Source organism: Episyrphus balteatus, chromosome 3 (genome assembly GCF_945859705.1).
Source record: "Episyrphus balteatus chromosome 3, idEpiBalt1.1, whole genome shotgun sequence".
NCBI lineage: Eukaryota > Metazoa > Arthropoda > Insecta > Diptera > Syrphidae > Episyrphus > Episyrphus balteatus.
In genome coordinates this window covers 107,756,139-107,782,228 of record NC_079136.1, presented here as the reverse complement: position 1 = coordinate 107,782,228, position 26,090 = coordinate 107,756,139, and the positions used below count along the sequence as shown (strand labels likewise).

Sequence of the window (26,090 nt, the reverse complement as noted above, 5' to 3'; positions counted from 1 at the left end):
CATATTGCGTTGATCTTAAAATCTATAATCAAAGCGGGTATAAAGTTTGAGCTGAGTAGGGGTATAGTTTTTTCAAATTTACTCGAAAAATATAGGTCATATAGAAAAATTTATTAAGACAAAAGTTATAGTATATACTTATACTACAAGTTTTACATATATAATTTTTGTCAAAAATCAAAAATGGCCGAGTTATTCACTAAAACGTGTTTTACCTTTAATCCAAGATGGCGGCTTAAGCACAAGGTCGATTTTCCCGAAAAACTGGTTTTAAGCTCCCAGTAATTCCCTCTATCATCCTATGAAAAAAAATTGCACGATCTAATTTTTTCCATTTGAAATGTTTAATTCTACTGGGCTATAAGTAAAGTGAATGGTAATACGAATATCAAAGGAAGGTCAAGATTGGGACTGCTTAGTGCTTAGTACAAGCATTTATTATATCTATGCAAAATAAAAAAAATTTAAAGTGAACAAAAAAAAAAAAATAAAATGTATGCCTGAATTTCAATATTGCGAGACGACGAGAGACCAGTGGCGTATCCAGAAAAAATATGGAGGGGGCTGGAAAATTTTTCAAACATTTTTTAGAGGGTAAATGTAGAGTCGTTTGTGGTAAGTGTGCGCACTTTTGACTTTGAATAAGTATTACAAGCATAATATGGGATGTACATAAAAAAAGTAAATTGATTACACGGTGTTACAAAAATGAGGTTTTTGAGTTTTTGTTTTTGAGAAAATTGAAAAATTATTTTATCAGATTTTTCTTTTTTCAAAATATTGTTTGTTTTTATTTGTTTTTATTTTTCAATTTTCTCATAAACTAGAAGACATAGAAACATATAGTTTTCACGGTTCGATAAGGAATCAATTGAGGCAGTTTTCTGTATGAGTAATTTTTTTGCTAAAATTCACAGTCTGGACAAAAATAGTATAAAATGAGTTTTAAACATTTTTTTTTCGCCTATTTTTAACTTTGAAATCGATTATTTCAAAAACTATTGGTTATATTTTATTGATTTAAAAATTAGAATCAAATGTACAATTTTGCCTTTCGGAAATGGTATCATTTATTACTGTAAGTGTTGCCGTTGTTTTTTAATAATTTTTTTTATTTTCATAATTTTTTTTTAGAAAAATGCCCCTCCCACCTAAACGGGGAGAGATAGACCCCCCTCCTAAAGAAAAAAATGTTTGTATTGAGCTCCTCTACAAAAACCCATTATCAAATCCTGGCGCCCAGGTTATCCTACCACGTGCCGATACAACATTTTTGTTCTATACTATTTCTATTTCTGTATCTGGGTTGAAATCGAAAATTTTTTCTTTCTTAGCCAATTTTGAAGTGATTTTCATAAAAAATACCTCGATTAATTGGGAAATAGATATAATTTTAGAATGTATTTTTTAAATAGCATGTTGTTTTGAAAACATATACTTTAAATTGATGCCGAAGTTGGGCAAATGAAAAAAAAAATTGAATTTTTGAACTTTGACAGCTTATAAATTCTAAGTGGTTTAACCGAGTTACATTTTTTATACATTGTTAAAAAGATATATTTATCTTCTATCAGAAACTGTAAAAAAATCGAAAATGGGTAAAAAATTGTCGAAGCTAAAATTTTTTCAATGGGTGAAGGTCCAAAAAACCGTTTTTTGCCCGTAACTCCAGATTTTGGGGGTGTTAGGGGATTTTCAAATACTAGCTCTACAAAACCTGATAGGTCTCCGCCCGCGTATATTTTGAGTGTAACACCGTGTTATTACAGATACATGTTTTGACTTCTTAAATTCAATTAAAATATAACTAATATTTATAAAAAAATTTCTAAGAAAACCAAAACAGGTCATATTGCGCACACTTAGCCCTTCGAAGGGGTAAGTGTGCGCAGGGTGTACGGTAAGTGTGCGCAGGTACTTTTGCTTAGTAATCTGAATGAATATCTATTGTTCTTTTTTTCAATTTTTAAAGATATATAAAAACCAAACGAGGGGTCTAAGACTCCCGCTCCAATACGATTTTCTTATTATTTTGATCCATTCTGTACACTGTGAAATTTTGATGCATTTTGAAGCATTTTATGCAAATATATATATTTTCAGTGGAATCCCATGCATTTGCATGCGCACACTTGCCCCCAAATTTTTGCGTACACTTACCCCAAATGCAGTTTTTTATTGTTTTTGATAAAATATTAATAATCCAGTCAAATAAGGGTTTAACCTCGGAATGAATGTTAGTAGAAATTTTTTTTGCTCAATATCTTCCTTTTGCCATTCTATAACATATCTCAAAAGTCTAGAAAAATCTCATGTCCGCTTGTCGCGGTTTCAAGGTCAAATCGCGAAATGGAGATTTTCAAAATTAGCAAAAATAGGCTATGGTATTATATACACATATGATACATGATTTCAAGGTATTTTTTAATGCTGATTCCAAAAAATCTAAAATCAAGACAATCTGACGTCTCTGGAAAAAGTTATACCTGTTTTTCATCTGTCAACTCATATTATTATAACAGTTGCAAACTTACTGCCGAAAAACCCTTAAAAGTTATGGTAGATGAACCAAATTTTGCATGAAGATTTTAGAATCCATCATTATTAAAAATCAAAACAATCCATTACAAAAAATATATATACCTACGAAATAATGGTATTTTTTGAAGGAGGGGCAAATTTTAGGATATGCACTAAAGAAGCTTCTTGTTCATCTTAGGGATAAGTGGTAATAGGCTAATTTTTTCTTTTTAATCTTTGTTTGGATATTCTTTAACTACCCTCAAAAATCTAAAAAAATCTCATGTCCGCAAGTCCTAATTTTGGAGGTTAAACTAAGTTAGGTGCAGACTTAAAAAAATTAGCAAGAAAAGTTTAAATTTGTATATGTATACCAACATAAGCGACATGATTTAAGGGTATTTTTTAACACTTATTCCAAAAAAACTCACAATAAGTCAACCTGAACATCCCTGAAAAGTAATGCACCTTATTCATGTTGATCTGACACAAATATCTGAAGTGTTGTTTTTCAATTTTTTAAAATCTGCACCTTATCTTCAAACCAGGAAAATTAGGACTTGCGGACATGAGATTTTTTTATATTTTTGAGGGTAGTTAAAGAATATCCAAACAAAGATTAAAATGAAAAAATTAGCCTATTACCACTTATCCCAAAGATGAACAAGAAGCTTCTTTAGTGCATATCCTAAAATTTGCCCCTCCTTCAAAAAATACCATTATTTCGTAGGTATATATATTTTTTGTAATGGATTGTTTTGATTTTTAATAATGATGGATTCTAAAATCTTCATGCAAAATTTGGTTCATCTACCATAACTTTTAAGGGGTTTTCGGCAGTAAGTTTGCAACTGTTATAATAATATGAGTTGACAGATGAAAAACAGGTATAACTTTTTCCAGAGACGTCAGATTGTCTTGATTTTAGATTTTTTGGAATCAGCATTAAAAAATACCTTGAAATCATGTATCATATGTGTATATAATACCATAGCCTATTTTTGCTAATTTTGAAAATCTCCATTTCGCGATTTGACCTTGAAATCGCGACAAGCGGACATGAGATTTTTCTAGACTTTTGAGATATGTTAAAGAATGGCAAAAGGAAGATATTGAGCAAAAAAAATTTCTACTCACATTCATTCCGAGATTTACCCCTTTTTTCTCCTTATTTGACTGTATTATAATAAATAAATATTAAAAACAATAACATTTTTATTGGAACATAAAGTTTAAATAGTAAGCTCAATAAAAAAAAATCAATTGACTTCACTTTAAGTCAAAGATAGGTCACTGTCAGAGTTTGAAAATTTTGAAAAATTTTAAGGAAAGTTAGCTTTTTTTTCTTTTGCTTTTTCTCGAAACATTAAAAACAACAGAAGCATAAATATAACGGACTTCGACGAAGATCAGATATCTAATTAATTGTGCATCAGCAGAAATTTAAATTTTTACACTAGTTTCGAGAAAATAGCAATGCGCACACTTACCGGCTGCGCACACTTACCACGAACGACTCTACGGAAAATTTTTCTCTCTAATTTATTCATCTTTGATCGAGAGTGAAGCACTGTCCTGCTTTATTTTGTTCGAACTTTGTCATGTGCTGAATTCAAAACTTTTTACAGATTTATTCTGTCACGTGTAGTTTTTTAGCTTTATTTTATATAAACGCCCATGTTCCGCAATTCAATCGAAATCACTTTTCAATTTCACGTGAGTGAAAAATGCAGAACACCTAATTTCACTTTCGCAAAAAATCCGCAAAAAATGAAATGCAGAAAGTGAAAGTCTAATTTTCAATTAAATTATTTTTAATGTTTAAAGCCTAGTACGTAGATCGCACTAAACTTTAGATCCCATATAAATTATCGAAAAATTTTAGCCGAGCTAAATTGTATCCCATACAAATTATTATCGATAACTTGTATGGGAATTTTATCTCGGCTAAAATTTAGCTCGATCTGCGTACCAGGCTTAATCCGAAATATATATTTTTTCGTAATATGTTTTCGAAATATATTACATACTTTTGAAAAAAAAAGTGTTTGATATTGCATAAGAAGTTTTGCAAAATTAAACGGTGATGTTATTCGACGTACGTATTATACTTAAAAAAATGATCTGAAGAATTCAGAATATAAAATAAAAATACCCCAACCCTCAACGTCATGGCTATGCTCAAACAAACACAAACAAACACAAAAAGCCGTTTCAGAATTTGGAGGGAGCTCGAGCATCTGAGCTGCCTCTACATATATAAGTTTTGCGAACAAGTTTCAGTCAATCATATACATTATGATGAAATTAGGGGGGCTTGATCCCGAGAGCGAGACGAGATTTTTTCTTGGTCATTCGTAAGCCATTCGGTAATTTACGATTTTTTTTTATTGTTTATTTTTGACAGGATACAGAAGAATGTGTGTGAAAAGAAGAAAATTATTTGGCCAAACATCGAACACTGGATATCAATTTTACTCTCGCAACGCTCTCATCTCGTCGTCTCGCAATATTGTGAATCTGGCATTAATATTTTATGTTTAATTTTCAGGAAGTGTCAAAATCTTAAAACAAAAATGTTTTAATAGTCAAGAGTGTTGAGAAAAAATAATTCAACAAACATAATAAAATTAGGTATAAAGACATTAAATGAGAAAAAATTCAGTAAACATTAAACATAAATATAAAAAAAATTTATGAGCGTAGCGTGGTACACTGGTTTTTAGTATTTTTTTCACACTAGTTTTATTAATATTAAAATCAAACAGATTAGTATTCAAGTTTACAAGCTTACACATGCGTGTTAAGGGCACATGCATACCATAGTTAGTACGGTGTTCGGGTAATTTTATTGAATCTAAGCTACGAAAGTTATAAGCACCTCTCCGGTAGTTAAAATTAATAGATTTAAGCAGATCAGGCCCTTCAATTACACCCGTTATAAGTTGGTGAATATCGAGATTGGAATTAAAGTTAACCCTAAGGTCTTTAAAGCTATGCACACGGAGTAAAGTGTGATGATGATGAGATATCTTATCATACAGACTAGGAGTTCTTTTCTTTGAAAAGGTCATTTTCTGACATTTAGTCGGGTTGAGATTCGCAGATTTTCCTTATGTCCCAAAAAAAAAATCATCCTTTCACCTGAAATATTTTTATAGACTACTTAGATTCTTAGTTTCTGTTATAAACGAAACATTTCTACCAATTTCCATTGGTGTAGCAATTTTGTCCCAGTTTTTGTGGTACCAATTCCGAAATTCATCATTTCTTAAAAAAATCACCCTTTCACTCAATATAATTTTTTTTACATCTTATACACTCCTGCTCAAAATTAACGCACACTTTTTTTTTCTTTAGTTATACCCCTGCATCTTGTTTGAAATGGCTTTAAAATTATTTGTTGTATTTTTTTGTGTTTGCTTATTGTTTAGCAAGTCAGAAAAAATGCTAAATTGCAACAGTATTATTAACCAAAAAAAAGATAAACCAAATTTAGCAATTCAAGGTCTGAAAACTGATATTAAAATAATTTTTGTTTTTTAAGAAAAAAAATTTAAAAAAATGGAAACGCGTGACAGTTCTTTCCAATAATTTTTTTCAATACTTGGCATTGTCTCCTCTAGAGCATATGGTAATTTGGAGTCGTCTATTCATTCCACGAATTAAGTTTTGAAGGTTTTGTTGTAACTTTTCTTTCACTGCAATTTTCTGTTAATCAAGCATGCTTGGAGGTGGATTTCGGCCGCAAATGCATTTTTTTCAACATTTCCTAGACATGTTCTATTGAATTTACATCCGGATATCTGTGTGGTTAATTCAAAGGTGGCACATTTTAATCATGAAGATATTCTCAAACCACTCTAGCATGCATTATCGTGCATCAGACTGCTTTGTGGACCAAATCTAGGGGTGATTGGAACCGCATGCTGTTCGAGAATATCAGCCAAGTATCTTTGGGTACTTAAATTAGGTCTAGGAGATCTCACTTACTCCGTAGGTGTTGTGAGGCAGAGTTTACTCCATGAAAATTTATGACTCATCTCTAAAAGGTTCGCGGGTTGACAGATAGACTTCAGCATACCTCTCCAAATCTTCCCCACAAACATTTTATTCCATACCTTCAATTTAAGCTAACTCCTGTCTTATTTGAGAAAATAACCACGATACTGTGAGATAAAGTAATAGTAGGACTTTTTTGTAAAATAAATATGATGTGCGTTAAATTTGAGCAGGAGTGTATGTAGGTTCTTAATTCTTATATCAACCAAAACTTTTTCACCAAGTTTTAAAAATTAATTAAATTTAAGTGAGCTGTTATGATACCTTTCTCACACATAACTCAACCCATCAAAAAAACACCCTTTTACCAAAAATATTTTTAAGAACTTTTTTAATCCTTTGTCCCTGCTTTATCTTAAACCTTCATCCCGAATTTCATCAGTGTATCATGTTTTTCACATGGGTTTCGGTTAAATTTTACCTGTTGAAGTCATAAAACAAGCACCCTCGGCAATAACTTTTCTTAGAGCAATCGCATTGACTTTATTTTTTTTACTAAATTTTTGAACTTAACCCCCTCTCTCTTGTCCACGAAAAAAACACCCTTCTACCCAACTTTTTCTTATAGACTTTTTTATCCTTGGTTCTTATCCAAAAAGCAAAGTTTCATGAGTGTAACAATTTTTTTTAATGCCTATTTTACCTGTAGGTACTATAAGGAAAACCTGATTGTTTTAATAAGGCTTCCTTCTTGGATGAAAACCATAGAGAAATCTTATTGTTTTTGTTCTATTTTAAGTGGTCTATTTTTCTCTGTGTAATATTATAATATTTGTCTGAGCTACTAGAGGTTTCCATAAAGTAGTTGTTCAAATTCAACGGTCAGTATATTATTATAAATGCTTTCAATTTCGAACTTCATGCACAAAAACTTAGTTAGCTATGATGATACTGAATTGAGAAATTTGAAAATTTAAGCTTTTTGCATAAACTAAGAATCCTCAAAAAAAGACATTGGCAGATTTTTCGTTTGGGCACAAAACATAAGGTTCTGATTCCATAAAAAAATTGGCTGGTCTGAAATAAATTCGTTAACTTACACTTCGTCAAATTTCTATCCGCAGCTTGGTTTAGCTTCTATTCTTATCGGCAGCTGCGTGTTGTTTGTAATGCATGTAAAAGCCAACTGCGGATAAGGATAGCAATGCCAAAAAAACACAGTTAATCTCTATAAAGTGTTAAATGCAAAAATTGATTTTTTCCACACAGATAACAAATTCATCCTGGCCGCCGAACGTACACGTTCCATACAAATTCGCCCATTGACCCTAAAAAAAATCAAAAATCTCATATCAAAAAAAAGTTTAATGCGTTTTCTTGGGCCATTTTCGCAAGCGGCTATTTTTGGCTTTAAGGATTTTCAAATTCTCCAAAATATTCTGGCAACACTGGCTCAAACCTTGAAGTAAAGATGATTTAAAGCATAAATATAGAATAGCTTTTAATCTTTTAAAATGGCTTCCATCATTAAAGCTTCCTCCATATACATATTTACTAAAATATATCCCCACAAGTGGAGCTTATTCTCATTGGCTATTTCTCTCTTTCAAGTCACGCCTTATAATATACAGCATATTTTTAATGCCAACTGAGGGTGAAAGCAGGAAATCGATATAGGTAACAACCCTCTAAAATAACAAGCTATTGAGAGCATACCAATATCCTTTTGGGTTGTTTTGTGTTCTTTGAAGTTTCATTCTACAACCCTCGGTAGGGTGATTTATTCAAAACAGTCATCATAACAGTATTGTTAAATATTTTTCCGGGTAGGATGTAATATTTAGTATAAACGGAACCACACAAACGCTCGGTCTTAATTGAGTGCACGTTAACCAAACTAGATTGCTCAGATAAAGTATTACGCGACGGTACATTATTTTGGTCAATAGGGAATGAAAAATGTCACTTTTAAAATGAAAATAATTTAGTACCTACGTATATTGTCCTAACACAATATTAACAAACTTAAACTATAAATAAACACCACCAGTGACACAGAATTCTAAAATTCGTGAATTTAAAATTCAGAGTGAAGTTGGTATTATGATATGGATGTTTTGGGTGTTAAAAAAGTAAGAATAAAATTGTTTAATTAAAATTGTGGTATGTTTTGCAAAAAATAAAAAATTGTTTTGAACAGAATATATAGCTCATTTTCTGCAAGAACGAACTCTGAGTAGCACAAACGGGTTTTTTTTTGAAGATATAACTCCATTAATACAAACAATCAAATTGTTTTCAATTTATTTCTGAAAAATATTCTGATCAGGGTTGTAAAAAATCATATTTTTAATACACTGCAACCGAAAAAAAAATGTTTGCAACTGAAAAATATTTGCATTAAAAAAATATTTATTGCAAATCAAAATATTTTGCATTAAAAAAAATGTTATTGCAACCGAAAACTATTCGCACTGAAAATAAATTTTTACTGCAATAAAAATGTTTTGTATTGAAAATGTATTAAAAAAAAAAAATTCCATGCAAAATGCGTTTTTTAAATTCGTCGAATTTCTTACAATTTTGACTATGTGACCATACATCGGCTGTGTCAACTATGTAAAACATTGAATCTAATGTATGTTCAAATAGTCAAAATGGTAAGAGATTCGACGAATATGTATTTTTAAAAAATTATATAATGCACATATTTTGATATAAAAATTGTATTTTCAATGCAAATATTTTTCAGTTGCAATAGCATTTTTTTAATGCAAAATATTTTTAGTTGGGCAATTCCATAGTAACTTAGGTACGTTATATTCAGAAAAATTCTCCAATACATAAGTAGATAGCTATATTTTGTCAAATTTAATATAAATTGATACGTAAATACTGTCCATGAATGTAGCATTCCTATTACTTTTAAAATAAAGCAAAACAATTTTTTTATTTTAACCATTTACTAAGAAAAAATAAGTCTGTTGGTAACTCACGTTACATAAACCGGACACGAGTTTTAAGAGTATGTATGAAATATGAAGTTTTTCTGTAAAATTTGGAACCTATTTTTAGTGAAGCTTCCATAAAATTTCAAGCTTTTAAAATTAGTGACAACACCAAACATTTGTTTTAACAATCACAAAAGGGTCATTGTCATCGTCACTTTTAGATTCATCTTGTTTTCTGTGTGCTTGTTTTTCCATCACGTTCATGTGGAATTCTTCCGTAGTTGCCAAGCTAATGCTTTAAAAATGATTTTAGCTTATTTATACTCACAATTAGCTTATTTATACTTCACAATTTTTACTTGCGATATAGGTACTATACAGGGTGATTAAGGAGTAGTGTGCCAAAAAGCTAGAGTGTAGGTTAGGTCGAGACAAGAAAAAAATCGCATGGGAGGGGGAGTCTATTCCCCTTCGTTTAGCGGGGAGAGGCAATTACTTACGATAAGGAGGTGTACTTTTTTGTAAAGCCAAAACATAAGTCTATTGCAAAATTTTTAAACAAAGCCATTTTATGGCAGAGTTTTTGAAAAATTAATTTTTAAAATCAAAATTTTGAAACAAAAATTGGAAAAAAAAATTTCAAACTATTTTTTTTCAAAATTTCATGTCATTAAGTACTTATTTAATTTTTAAAATTCGATGCTTTTTTATTTTTAAACAAAACCAGAAAACCAGATTCAAGAACCACTTTTCTAAAAAACCTCTTTATATTCTGTTTTTACGTAGCTGGACTTGTTGATAAATTAATTTATGAAACATTAACAATTCATCAATTATTTTTTAAACATTCAGACTTAAATAAGAATACAATAAAGTGATACCGTATTGGATTAACCCTGGAATTGATCAACTTTTTTCATTGATAACACCTGAAAACTTGCCTGAGAATTTTTCATACTATGTCTGGGTTGCTCGCTACCCATGGATTCTAGCTGTAAGGGTCTTAAGGCAGTATAATTGTTTTATTTTAATGAAAAACAATGAAATAATACTTGGAGAAGCAGTTCAAAATAAAAAAAAGGACTTTTTAAATCATATTCTTTGATTTTTAAAGGTTTCAAGAGAATCATTTTTCCCTAGATAACATTAACATTTTCCTTCGTATTTGCCATTTCTCTTGTCATCGATTAATCTTTTGGGTGCACATTATTATTTGTTATTCAATTTCCATTAAGAAATTGCGATTTTATTGCCTATAACCCCTTAAAGCTAGAATCCATGGGCGGCGACCACCCCAGACATAGAAAAATTGTCAGGTAAGTTTTCAGGTGTTATCAATGAAAAAAGTTTATCAATTCAGGGTTAATCCAATATTGTATCACTATATTGTATTCTTATTTAAGTCTGAATGTTTAAAAAATAATCGACAAATGTTTCATAAATAATTTATCAACAAGTCCAGCCACGTAAAACAGAAAATGAAGAGGTTTTTTAGAAAAAAAGTAGTTTTGGTTTTCTGTTAATTTCTCAATCACGACAAGGTATTATTGAATCTGGTTTTCTGTTTTTGTTTAAAAATAAATAAGAGCATCGAATTTTAAAAACTAAACTAGTACTTAATTACATAAAATTTAAAAAAAAAATTAGTTTGAATTTTTTTTTCCAATTTTTTTTTTTAAATTTTGATTTTGAAAATTAATTTTTCAAAAACTAAGCCTCTAAATGACTTTGTTTAAAAATTTTGTAAAAGTCTAATGTTGTAGCTTCACAAAAAGGTATAGCATGTTATTGTAAGTATAACAGTTGATTTTTAATCATTTTTTTCCAAATTAAGTCAATTTTTTTAAAATTGCCCCTCCTTGCTAAACGAAGGGGAATAGACCCCCCTCCCATACGATTTTTTTCTTGTCTTGACCTAACCTACACGCTCTAGCTTTTTGGCACATTACTCCTGAATCACCCTGTATTATCAAAAAAAAAGTTGAGATGACATTTTTCCATGACATTACGATGGTAGACAATGCCAAAAAAGTGGGTCCCGGAAGTCCGTCTGTCTGTCAGTCTGTCAGTCTGTCAGTCTGTCAGTCTGTCAGTCTGTCAGTCTGTCAGTCTGTCAGTCTGTCAGTCTGTCAGTCTGTCAGTCTGTCAGTCTGTCAGTCTGTCAGTCTGTCAGTCTGTCAGTCTGTCAGTCTGTCAGTCTGTCAGTCTGTCAGTCTGTCAGTCTGTCAGTCTGTCAGTCTGTCAGTCTGTCAGTCTGTCAGTCTGTCAGTCTGTCAGTCTGTCAGTCTGTCAGTCTGTCAGTTTGTCAGTCTGTCAGTCTGTCAGTCTGTCAGTCTGTCAGTCTGTCAGTCTGTCAGTCTGTCAGTCTGTCAGTCTGTCAGTCTGTCAGTCTGTCAGTCTGTCAGTCTGTCAGTCTGTCAGTCTGTCAGTCTGTCAGTCTGTCAGTCTGTCAGTCTGTCAGTCTGTCAGTCTGTCAGTCTGTCAGTCTATCAGTCTGTCAGTCTGTCAGTCTGTCAGTCTGTCAGTCTGTCAGTCTGTCAGTCTGTCAGTCTGTCAGTCTGTCAGTCTGTCAGTCTGTCAGTCTGTCAGTCTGTCAGTCTGTCAGTCTGTCAGTCTGTCAGTCTGTCAGTCTGTCAGTCTGTCTATCAGTCTGTATAAGGACCTACAGCCTAAACGGCGACTCTCCAGACGGGTTTTTGTAATTAATTTGTTTCGACCAAAAATAAGCGTACTTGTCATATACCGATTTTAGTAAAATTGAAATATCTCGAAAACGGCTCTAACGATTTTGTTTAAAAAATTCAAATGTTAGTTTTAAGCTAAGGTGTACTTCTTATGAAAATTTTTTTTTTGAAAATCATTATTAACGGTACCTGCCATAGAACCGTTTTTTTTTCAAATCCGAGTATCTCCGAAACTTCTTATTCGATTTCGGTGCCGTGAAATAACGCCGAGCGAAATAACGCCGAATTCCAAAATTCGGCGTTATTTCACTTTACAAAAGCGAAATAACGCCGAATTTCAACATTCGGTCTTATTTCACAATGATAAAGTGAAATTACGCCGATTCGGCGTTATTTCACATTTTCAGTGAGGAAAATCTTGCTAAGTGGAGCTTAGGAAAAATTTCTATGTAACCACCTGCAGTCAGTTTGGTATTGAAATGCCATATTTTTGGCACAGGGACATAAGGCCCATGGAATAACAGCCACTATTATTGTGGGGCTTACATCCCGCTTGAGTGAGACATAAGTTCCAAATTAAATGTGGGGCTTATGTCAAACTCAGGTTGGACAAAAGACCCACAAATAAAGGATGGGCGTTATGTCTCACTAACAAAGAATTTACAAATTATAAAATTATCTCCCAACTGAATAACTGTATTTGGGATAGTTACATAATTCGATTTTGCACTTATGTCCCACCTTATTGGCAAATAAGCCGATTCAATAGTGTATCCAATCAAGGGGATTGCAGCAGAGCAGCATGCTCTCAGCCTCCAAAAATATTTCACTGTTTATAAACCTAAGTATCTTGGGTTTTATTGTTTTATTTATGTGTACCTATACCAAACAACAAAGATATGTTTGTGTTATAACTTGGCAAACGCGAAGAGAAAAATAAATTCTTACATAAGAATCTATTTAATTTTTGGAACCCAAACGCGAAGCGGAAAAAAATTTTGCCCACGGGAGAATCAATTTTGAGGTGTGAAAATAAAAATTCGCGCGAATTTTTATTTTCACACCTCAAAATTGATTCTCCCGTGGGCAAAATTTTTTTCCGCTTCGCGTTTGGGTTCCAAAAATTAAATAGATTCTCATGTAAGAAATTTGTGTCCGCTTTGCTTTCCACCAATTAAAACAGGTGGGATCTATTTGTTTCTTATCATTATTTTATTCAAAGTTTCTTTTGCATTTAAAGACTCTGGAACAAAACGCGAATAAAATATACCAAAGTTATAATTGTTCATTATTGTTTTATATTTCAAAAAGCGTGGGGCTTATGTCCCACTTAAATGAAAAATATATGGAGCTTATGTCCCACTCAAGTGGGATATAATTCTTAAATTAAATGTCAACCCACTCAAGTGGAACATAACTCCCATAAATAAAAAGTGGGTGCTATATCCCTGGGCCTTTTGTCCCTGCGACATGTTTTTGTACCTTCTTGAGACTAATCTGTTAATGAATAAATAAGAGGCACATAAGACAAAAAACTTTTTTGGAACCTATACCTCGCTTGGATGGACATAAGTCCCAAATTGGTATTGGGGCCATTCTGCCTTAATAAATTAGGGCCTTATATGCCTTTGAAAATAAAAAAGGTTAGAATTTTAATATACTGGTTAACTTAGGTCCACTTCTATGCTCACATTTCTAGCATTCGGCCTTATTTCTCACTTGGGACTCGGCGTTATTTCACTTTGACAAAGCGCAATAAGGCCGAATGTTGAAATTCGGCGTTATTTCGCTTTTGTAAAGTGAAATAAGGCCGAATTTTGGAATTCGGCGTTATTTCGCTCGGCGTTATTTCACGGCACCTTCGATTTCAACGAAACTTTTTGTGAAGAAGCATTTCTATAATTTAAATATAAACTAAAAATAAAATTTTCGAAAACGAGACATTGAATTTTTTTGAAATTTTGTTTTAAGATGCTGATTAGTGATTTTTACAAAATGGCATACCAATTTTATTTTAAAAACTTTTTTTTCAAAAAAATATTTATAAAAAATTAGTTTTTTAAAAAACGGCTTTAACGATTTTGAATTTTTTTTTCTAAAAATGCAGCTTAAAATAGCAATCAAAACTGCACACTTGTTTTGGAGGGAAATTTGATTTCAGATTTTATTTTATTTTTTTTCAACGAATTTTATTTATTTTTTTTAAATTTCTATATAAAAAGTCTTAAAAATTTAAGAAACTTTAACTCTAAGAGCAAGTTCGTGCGACCAGTCGTGCATTTTATTTCACATGACCTCAAAATTTATGTGAAAAATTAAAAAAAACAAGTTTTTATTTTTCAGTGAAAATTTTGTTTCTATACGATATTTGGCGAAAACTTACCTTGTATTGTGAATATTGTGAATATTGTGCATAATTTAGCTTTTTAGTGCATAAAAAGCTGTAATGTTTTGTTTTGTTCAAAGAAAATTTTTTCAGTGTTATTTTCGTTTGTATAGGGTTGCTACATTTGTAGACGGACGTTCCTTATATTATTTTATTAATTTTTTTTTACTATATATAGACTCTCATTTGGCTTGGCTCAAAATGTAGTGAACAATTTTCTTATAAGATAAAGACTGGATGCATACTACATGCTAAATGTAATAAAAACCGTAGATAACCACCAAAACGAAGTTTTTTTCTCATTTTTTTTTTTCACCTAAGAATGTCTCACTGATCGCACCCCTTGCAAACAGTGAGACGTTTTGACTTTTTCTACATTTTAGTCCAATGTGATGCTCTCATTCATTCTTTAACTACAAGTTTTTTGTAACATTAAGATAAAATATGTTTTAAACTGACTTCAAAGTTTCGTTAAGCTATCTTGAAAACATTCTAAGATATACCAATTTAAAAAAAGGGTGTCTCACTGTCCGCACCTCTCCCCTACTTGAAAACGCATACCTTAAGTGCATTGTGTGGTAAGATGTATCCACCAAAAACATTCATAAACCAGACAATTTGGTAAAAGCTAAAAAAATCTATCATGCGGCAACAATTTTGTCTAGGCATCATCCTTACTTAAACAAACCATTGTTGGTGCACTTTATTTTTGAATTAGCTCACTTGCCTCAGCAAGAATTTCACACCTTATACATCCAAATCAAAGACCCACCCAAGATGGGAAATATTTTATGATATCAACAGATTCACATAATGGCTGTTTGTTCTTAGTCCAAGTGTCTTAGTGTACAGGTACTTCGCCCGACAACCACTATCACCTAACCAAATTTCTTGTTCTGTTTCGACACTCTTTAAATTTTTTGGAAATTTTAGAACCTTCTGGTCACTTTTTTTTAGACATTTATTAATAGTAGGTATATAATTTTCAGAGAACCATTTTTTCGAATATTAAAAAAAAGTCTTGATATAAGCCTAGTCTAGTACGCTGCTGATGCGAAATGAAAAATTTTCAAGTCTCCAAAATCGACAACAAAAATGCTTACGAAAAAATATCATATCTAGTATTCTGTCAATTCAAAATAAAAAAATTCAAAATTAATTTAAAATCAAGAGAAATTAACAGAAAATAATTTTTAAAACAAGAAATAAATGAATTAAAAGTGAAAAAACTTGGAGTCAAGAAAAATGGAAATATTAAGTCGCGTCCAGTTAGCATAAAGATAGGGACTTGAAACTTTGGGAATATTTTTTTGTATTTATTACGAAACTTTTGACCCCGTATGCGCATTTAAATTCAGCCATTTTCAATACAAGGGACACCCTAATATGTATGTAAGTTGTTATTAGTATTTTCATAAAATAATATTAGTTTAATTTATTTCTTTTTTTGGTGGAAGAGATTACTTTGCTAATACGCTGCACCACGTCCGCACTATTATCAGAAATTTTTATTGCGCCGCACCTGTACATGACTTAAACCCCTACGCACTATTACACAGGTCAATAAGAAATTTGTGCTTGGGTTGTGACTATGAAATTATTGATACCTATTCACTCTGATGATATTTTTAATATACAAAAATAACTATCCAAACCGTAGAAAAACTAGTTCATATTGAAATTCTTTATTAATTGAAACATTAAATTAGTTTGTTTGCATAGTATTTTTATTATTTTGTTGCATAAACTCAAGTTTTCTCAGAATTTGGTAACTTGTTCATCCCAAATCCTTACGGTTTTCGATTAAATATGCAGTCCTTGTGAAATTTCCCTACTTTGCAACAGTATTTTGCTTCCTCTGCCCATAATTGATGTTTGTTTTTTTACAATTCTTTCAATAAAATATTGCTTAACAATAAGAAACAATTAATTAATAAAAATATTTTTTATTTCATACGCCATTTTTCTGCAAATTAATTAACAATTCCAAGTAAAAACTCAATTTCTTACTTTTATTTCAGAGCAACAAGACGAAAAAATTTGTATTGTAGTTTTAAAAAAAGCATAAAAGTTTCCAAAGTTGAAGTTAGATAAAAAAAATATTACAGTTTGAACTCAAAAAAACAGAGTTTTTCAGAGCAAAAACCCTTGTACTCATCATAACTTTTTTCTTATAATTTAAGTCCAATAAAGTGCTTTAGCAAAAATGTAGATCTTTCAATTATCTACATTTTACACCTTCACAGTTATTTTGTACAATTCACGGTTCTTGTACTATAGCTCATAAAACTCGAGTTAGGCTCACAGGGTATGAAAATTGTATTTTTGCTCCCAACACTACAAAAGCAAATCTTAGGAGGGAAAGCGTGATTATCTATTATTTTGGTTTGCCATGAACCCAAGAAGTGCAAATTAAACCCAAGCACAAAAAATATTTTTATTTTTGTCGACCTGTGTTATCAGAAATTTCTATTGCACCGCACCTGTACATGACTTAAACCCCTATTAAACTACCAATTTTCTTAAATTAAGGAAATGAATTCAGTGCTGTTGTAATTGTGCCGTTTTGAAGTGATCGTGGTCAATCATTCGCTTGGTAGAACGCCTAGTCAGCTATTACATGAAGCCTCAACTTCTTTTTGCTTCTTGGTGCAATACAACAACAACAAATTTTAAATCAAAAGAGAAATGTCAAATTTGAGTTCTTGACTCAAGAGTAGAGATGCCGCGAACATTCGGCCACTATTCGGTATTCGGCCTATTTTTCTGGTATTCGGCCGAATAGTTTAACTATTCGGCCGAATACCGAATACCAAATGGAGAAGAAAAAAGACATAAATTTATACCAAAATGTGAGTTTTATTAAAAAATTATAATTTTAGTCCTTATAATCTACGAAAGGCAAGTTGTGGTGAATAAAAACTATTTGTTCCGCATTTTTTGTGTAGTAAACGCTTTCGTTTATCTTTGTAGACTATTCCTGCTTCGAAAAATTGTCTTTTACTGTAAACACTTGTACCAGGAGAGGAAAGGTAGACTTAAGCAAATGTTGTCAAAATTGGAAATTTTGTGGCATGTGCTGACCACCACTTGTATGGGTCCGCTGTTCGATCTTGGCGAACATACAGTGTCTACCTTTGCATTAGTAGGTAGTGTGTTCAGATATTTATCTTAAAAGTAGTTCAGTTATTCATCATTTCAATACGATGTTGTTGGGAATTCTTTAAGGCACATCTATTCTTGAGAAAAAGTATAAAATTTTTGAAACTACCAACGTTTTTTTCTGAGTGCCCTTGGCCGAATATTTGGCGGCCGAATATTCGGTATTCGGCCGAGGACAAAATAATTGGGCCAAGTTTTTATCTGGATTTAAATGCGGGAAAATGAAGAAAGATAACACAGCCACAAAAAAAAAAAAAATAAAAGTTCTGACCTGGGGTTGCGACTAAGTTTTTCATATAGTTTTTGGGTCACTGAATCCGAATCCAAAGTCCGTTTTGCCCCATCACGTCAGGTTTTTGAGATAACCTCAAAAAATGTCACGAAAACAAAAAACATTTTTCTCTGATCTGGATGTGCGAATATGTTAATCATATAGTTTTTGGATCGCTGAATCTAGATTTGAAGTCAATTTTGCCCTATCACTTCAGAGATATCCTCAAAAAAATGTCAAAACCAAAAAAACTAAATTTCTTATCTGGGGTTGCGTCTAGGTTTTTCATATAGTTTTTGGGTTGCTTAAACCGAATAACAAGTAAATTGAGTAATAAATGGGTGCACAAATCAAGAGCTCCCGGCGAATGTTGAAGTGGGTGATGTCGAGTGCTTTAATTAATTAATTTAATCTTTAAAGCACTTTTATGCCGACTTTTCACCATTCGATTTTAGCCGCGCGATATATCGCACGACTTGCAGCTTACGTTCACACGAGTTGAAAAGCTTCGCTGCACGGCAAAAATCGACTCGTGAAAAGTCCCCATTCAAGGACAATCGCAGGCGCTTGTGACCTGAAAATTAAAAAAAAAACTCATGATTGTTCAAAATTACTACTACTACAAGGCAATAAATGCCTTTTTATGCCTTTTTGGGAGTTTTGTTTTGCCTTTTTTTAAGTTTTTAGGTCCACAAGATCCTATCCCTGCTTATAATCATACCGACTAGGAGTTTTTTTTCTTTGAAAAGGTCATCGTCTGACACTTTGTCGGGTTGAAATTTAAACCGTTCTTTGTACACCAAATAGCAAATCTATCAAGATCATCTTGCAAGGATATGCGGTCATTCACAGAGCTTATGCTTTTGTAAATTTTCATATCATCTGCGAAAATAAGAATTTCACTCTTAAGTAAACATAACGGTACGTCATTAATAGCTAAAATAAAAAGAAGAGGTCCCAGGTGACTACCTTGCGGGACGCCCGATTTGGCAATGAAGGATTTTGAGAAGGTGCCTCTGAATTGCGCCTGATATGACCTATTTTTAACGTAAGAAGAAATCCAAGTGATAAAACTTATAGGAAAATCAGAGGTAAGAGAAGTAATAATAAAACTCAGTCTACCACATCCAACGGCGGATCCAGGGGGGAGCACGGGGGCACGTGCCCCCCCCCCCAGAACTTGGTTCATACTTAAAGCAAATCAAATTATGAGAGTTGTTAAAATATATGAATAATAACAGAAAGAACTTGAGTGAAACTCTTGTCTATTTCTGGCTGAAAATGGGAATTTTATTGTTTGTTCCATCCCTTTTCCATGAAAAGCTCCAACTCACAAATAAATAAACGACTATTTGTTGGGTAAACACGAATTTTTTTTCGATTTAAAAAAAGTGAATTTTTTAAGTGTTTTTTTTCAAAGTGATTTTGGTGAAAAATTTTGATATGGACATCGACAATCAGGGTATGAATGGTATTCTAAAAAAAAAATGTATTTGTATATGCAACTCTATTTTTCATTCGGAGGGGTTGAAGTACACACTTAAAAAATTTGCACTTTTTTCGTTTTTTTTTTAACATTGTGTTTTTAAAATAGCGCAACACACCACAACATTACATAACCTATATATTATTGAACTGCTGGATATGTAGAACAATCTTGCATTTCAAGAGTTTGACCAAGTTTGCACACTCGAAAATAAACCCCTTGAAAAAAACTCCTCAAAAGCGACCCTTACTTATAGATTTTTATAAATATTATGTTTTTGAGAAAATTTCTCCAGGGATACCTTTAAAAATATGGAATAAAATAGTAGGTGTGTTTTTTATTACCACCGGTCTTAACTGGACAAAAAAACGCAGTCTGGGCTAAGCAATTTACATATTGAATGCAACAACACTTAAGCCCCTTGGGCTTAGTTGTTTAGCCCGGAAAATTCTCTGGGTTTAACTTTTTCAACAGATTTAAATCTGTGCTACCAAATTAACTTGTTCGTAAATTGTTTAGAATTTGTTTAAAAACATCAAAACTGATGTTTGGAATGACAATTATTATTTTAAATATTTATTTAATAGTTAGTTAAAATTTTTTTTTCAAAAACACCTAGTGTTCCAAATTTCAAAAAAATCGGTGCAGTAGTTTTGAAATTATGAGGTGAACCGGCTTTGAAAACATTAGTTGTGGGGAGAACGATTTAAAGTTTTGAACTCTGGACTGAAATGTTCGTAATCGAAATATTAAAATACTCATAACTTGGTCAATTTGGTTCCAATAGACCTAAATTGTAGGTCCTAAATTAAACACAATATTTTTGAGATATAAAAAAAATTTAATGCAACTAAAAAAAACTGGGTTTCCCGGGAAAAAGTATGTTTCAGTTTTTTGTATACTTAGGAACTTTAATATTTATTAGAATGTAGTCTTTAGCATTTGAATAAAAACCACCAAGTCAGTAAGGGCCATTTGCTGAATCGAAACTTAAATAATAATTTATGTTGAACATAAACTCTTATTCCCTACTTTTTCCTCTGCGTAAACTGTCACATAGGGATTTATATAGAATTTAAATGCTTAAGTTTCGATTCAGCAAACGGGTCTAAATAATGGTATAAATATGCCCGCATAATATTGCAAAATTTTATACAAAATCAAGAAACGCTTATTTTTAAAACATTATAAGTCCATTTCATCATAAAAAGTTTCAGACGACATATTCTTTGTATTTATCAAGTTTGATCTTCACTTTAAATGCAAATATTGTCCTTATATATCAAAGTAACTTTTAAATAAGATTTTAATTCATAAGAACAAATAAAATCATCCTTTTTGTGGGTTTAAAAAAAAAATTTCAAAATGGACTTATCATGTTTTGAAAATAAATGATTCAATTAAAAAACGAAAACATTTTTTTTCTAAATTTCATCTTTAAAACTTAATTTCTCAAAAAACTATTTAATGAATCAACTTGAGTCCCCGGCTAATGGAGAGGTAAGTAGGTAAGCACTTAAGTTGCTTTTACTGTTCCAAGAAAATGAAAATTTTTCCTTCCGAATAACTTTTCTGTCATTTGGTACTTATTTGATGTGGAAAATGTGCGTCGTTAAAATTCGCTGCTTGTCAGTCAGTCGTATGATACATACTTCACTTTATTTCTAACTGTTATTGCTGATTTTTTTCCAATCCGTACCTTTTGCCCCCCCCCCCCCCCAGAAAAAAATCCTGGATCCGCCCTTGACCACATCATTAAATTATGGTTGTTTTTTATACGTACACCAGTCGGAAAAAGTATTTTGACAAAATGAACATTTTTCTAACTGATGAGAATAATCTGTAACGGTTAAACATAAAATAAGGAAGTTGACGGTTATTTATTAAGTATATTATGGTGAATCTCACGATGGTCAATGTCAGTCATTTAGCTGGTATTATGCTTCGAGGCTGCATTTTTTGTATAAAAAGTATTAATTTTTGAGGGAAAAAAGTATTTTGACAAACGTTCTTTTTCAACGTTGGTAAGGTAACGTAATGCAATTTACTTGTTTCAAGCACGTATACAACTGACAGACTTGTTAAGGCCCCTATTTGTAAAAAATTGGGCAAAACGGCGGAACTTAACATTGAAATTAGTGCATCTTATGTTGCAAGTCATAACTTCTGTGTGTCTGTTAAAAAATCTGTGGAGAACTGAATTTATTGCGGGAAATTAAAAATTACCAAATATACAAACACAAAAATATAATTATACTATTCAAAATTTACCACAAATAGACAAAAAATGAAAAAAATGCACTAAGAAAAATTGAAGCATTTTGAAGAATTCACTTTATCGCGGATTGACTCCAAAAAGTCTGAATTTGGAAATGCCATTCTTTCATCAAAAACTTTGTTAGCAAAAGTACCCTTTGCATTGAGCTCGAAGAAGACAATTTTACCATGTTTATGGGAAGATAATACAGTATTTATCTCATAAAACAAAAATTGAAAAAAACTGAATTCTCAAAGGAACATATTGGTATGCTTCTTTCATTCAAAAACAAACTTTTATGGACCACATTCTCACAAATTTCTATATCAATGATCCGGGAAACGAAAAGGAACTGTTGAAGCTCCGTGAAAATTTGGTCAAGTTTGTTCCAGAAGCGAAAAGCACAACAACATGTCCCTTTGAGAATTAAATTTTTTTTCAATTTTTGTTTTATGAGATAAATACTGTATTATCTTCCCATAAACATGGTAAAATTGTCTTCTTCGAGCTCAATGCATAGGGTACTTTAGCTTACAAGGTTTTTGATGAAAGAATGGCATTTCCAAATTCAGACTTTTTGGAGTCAATCCGCGATAAAGTGAATTCTTCAAAATGCTTCAATTTTTTTGAGTGCATTTTTTTCGTTTTTTGTCCATTTGTGGTAAATTTTTAATAGTATAATTATATTTTTGTGTTTGTATATTTGGTAATTTTTAGTTTCCCGCGATAAATTCAATTCTCTACCGATTTTTTAACAGACACACAGAAATTATGACTTGCAACAGAAGATGCACCAATTTCAATGTTAAGTTCCGCCGTTTTGTCCAATTTTTTACAAACCGGGGCCTTAACAAGTCTGTCAGTTGTATACGTGCTTGAAACACGTATAATGCATTACCTTACCTTACCAACCAACGTTGAAAAAGAACGTTTGTCAAAATACTTTTTTCCCTCAAAATTTAGTACTTTTTATACAAAAAACGAAGCATAATACCAACTATATGACTGACATTGACCATCATGAGATTCACGATAATATACTTAATAAATAACCGTCAACTTCCTTATTTTATGTTTAACCGTTACAGATTATTCTCATCAGTTAGAAAAATGTTCATTTTGTCAAAATACTTTTTCCGACCATTGTAAATTGTTTTGATTTAAATTATCTTGATGTCGTTTTTTTGTGCAAAATCTATGTAGAGAAACAAAAAAACACACCTAGTATTGTAATAATTTAATTTTTTTTATTCACATATGGCGCAATAATTATGTGGTAGACTGAGTTTTATTGTTAGTTCTCTTTAAAAGAGAATTTATTTTGATTGGTTTTGCTTTTATAACTATAGGATTAAAGAATAAACAAAGTGTTATGTATTTTTCAATACATTATAATATCCTTCTTCATTTTTCCATATTTAAATCAAGATAAAGACTTGGCCCAATAATTTTGTGAGTGAATGTGTTTTTATTTATTTGACAGCACATTTTATGTTTCAATCAGCTGTTTAAAGTCAAAGTGACAGAAGCGCGCTTTGAGGATTTCTCAACGTAACGCGACGACGCGTCTGGCAAAGTGTGATTGTGTTTCTGCTTTAATGTTTTTGTTGTGATTATGTTTACTTGATTCTCCTCTTCCAGATGATTTTTTTGATTGGTTTTTATTTGCCTTTTTGATTTTTTAGGACATAAAAATCCTTCCCTTGCACATACATCGTGAAACTACCCAATAAAGAAAAGTTATAAAATACATAATAATGTTTACTTAACTCCCCTTTTCCAGATGATTTGTGGCCACAATCCATACATGGTAAACAACTATTTAAAATATTATCATTATCATCTATGATCAACAAGTGGAACTGCGCTAACATATTAATTCTTATGTCCATAACACGTGCAATACACACTTCTTCGTATATGATGCTCTTTTCACTGATTAAACGATAACTGTTCAGTAAATCAAACAAGGGTGAGAGGTTGTGTATTATTTAATTTAAATAATCTCTTTACATGACACGATTTGTCAAATAATACGCCGCTCCTTTCTATAGAAGTTCTTCTGTTATACAAAAAATACGCTTCATTAAAAAATTATCGTTTTTATAAGTCGCTATAATATGTTCTCAATGGATAATTTCGATTTGGAATCGACAATGGCTCGACATTTCTTCGAAGGATCACATGCTATGAATGGCTCGACTTCTAGCTCCGATTTCTATTTTGGCGATGACAATAGTTCCGATGATAGCGATGTCTACAGTGGATTTAATAGCGACCAAGAAAATAATGAGGAAAAAAGGTTCATATGCACACAATAAATTTCAAAAATAAAAGAAATATAGGTACATTTTGCGATTGGATTTCTTTGATTTTTCAGTCGTCACATAAAATCCCGCCGCTTGAAGTGTGCATCCCAACAAGCCCAACAAAGACAAGCCGCTAACCTCAGAGAACGCCGCCGAATGCAAAGTATAAATGATGCCTTCGAGGGCTTGAGATCACATATTCCAACACTTCCTTATGAAAAAAGATTGAGTAAAGTGGACACCTTGAAGTTGGCAATAAGTTATATAACTTTCTTAGGCGAGATGGTTCGAAAGGATAAAAACGGAAATGAAACTGGATTAAGTGGACTTCAAAGAAATTATCAGAAAGAAGTGCCGAAGAAGATTATTTTGAGAGATCGAAGTGAGTATATTTGTTTATCTTGACGAAAATCAAAATGTTAAAGATTACATAAAACACATAACCTTACATAAATAAACATATTCAGCAATATCAGCAGTCTCACGTGAGAAATTTCCTTGGGAGTAGATTTTCTCTCCCGGAAATTATTCCTCTTATCGGGAATCTCCGTCGGAATTTCGTTTTCGGGAAAAAAATGCAACCAACTTAACAAAAACAACCTTCAAACATATTTCTTCGAACATTTTTAAAGCTCCAATTTTGGTGCACCGAGTACAAATTAAAACGATTAATATGTTTAACAGTGCAATATTTATAATTCATTTTGTTTGTGTTGTTTGGTTTTTATTCATGAAGTTTTTTTATTTCTTGCCCAACTTTATCACAAAGTTCCCAGTGGAGTTCAAGTTATCTTCAAAAAATTTCAGCAGTGCTTTTACTTGCTATTACCTCTTTAGATTAACATGAGATTAGGTTTGTTATATGACTGAAAGAGTCACTTATATTTACAATTAATTTGCCTGGAGTAATCGCACAGTGGGACTACCCATAGTAATAAATAAAAAATCGAATATTATTGGGGTACCTTTGAGTGATTCTTATATATTTAGGTTATAACTGCATCAAAATTATTTGCATTGAACAATCAGGGGTCGAATTACGGCATACGATTTCGATCATACGTTAGTGTATAGACGCTATACGTCTCTATCTACTGATTAAATAGAGAAAACGTTAACGTATGATCGTAATCGTATGCCGTAATTCGACCAAGGTTGTAATTTGTATTCCTCCAAAAATTTTGTGTGCGGTAAAAAATGAATTTAACAATGGATAATAACACTCACCAAGGTATTTAAATTAATAACAAAGAAAATTTTGTTGTTGTTGTATTTTTTTATTCTTGATTTTCCAGTGTGGATAGAAATAATTTTTTTTGACTTTAAGTAAGGATCTCTGGGGTTTTCATGGTTTTATACCTACTCAGTAGTGTCATCTAAATGAATCAATAAAAAAATCTTGCGGCGATTTTGAATCAAGTACCTATTACCTACTTACTTTTTAGGTTCAACCTCCTGTATCAAAAATTGCGAGAACAAGTGAATTTGATAACGTGTGTTTGAAAATTCAACAACTTTTTGGGTTAGAAGAGTCAACAGAAGAGTTAGAAGCTCAAATAAAGGAAGTTACTAAATTTTATTGCCCCAAGGTAAAGAAGAAGTGGGAGCAGTCTTCTAGAAGACTCAATCGGTTCATAAGCGCTAACGAATAGTGGCTGAATTCTAATCAGAACATAACTAAAACTATACTACTTGATTGCGTAAGGGATAACATCAGTTTAACACAAAAAAATGCTTCTTAAACTGATATTATTTATATTTATATTTATATTTTCAAAAACTGTGCCATAAAATGGTTTTTTAAACGTTTTGGAAAAGACTAGGGTTTTGGCTTTACAAAAAGGTATAGCACTTTATTGTAGGTGTAATCGTTGATTTTTAATATTTTGTTTTCCAAACTTAGTCAATTTTTTTTTAATTTCCCCTCCCCTCTAAACGAAGGGAAGAGACCCCTCCTCCCATACGATTTTTTTTTTGTCTCAACCCAACCAACACGCTCTAGCTTTTTGGCACATTGCTCCTGAATTACCCTGTATAAATGATTGTTTTAATAAATTATAAT

General features: G+C 31.7%; 1 protein-coding gene across 1 annotated transcript in view; it reads left to right on the top strand.

The window, feature by feature from the left end:
- The first annotated feature begins 8,299 nt into the window (after positions 1 to 8,299).
- The window catches only part of LOC129914505 (pancreas transcription factor 1 subunit alpha), a 74,787-nt gene continuing 56,996 nt past the window's right edge, over positions 8,300 to 26,090 (top strand). The window contains exons 1-3 of the mRNA XM_055993802.1: positions 8,300 to 8,654; positions 23,503 to 24,021; positions 24,100 to 24,410. Coding sequence (XP_055849777.1) covers positions 23,840 to 24,021; positions 24,100 to 24,410 — 493 coding nt within the window. The 5' untranslated portion in view covers positions 8,300 to 8,654; positions 23,503 to 23,839. The remainder of the gene's footprint in view (positions 8,655 to 23,502; positions 24,022 to 24,099; positions 24,411 to 26,090) is intronic.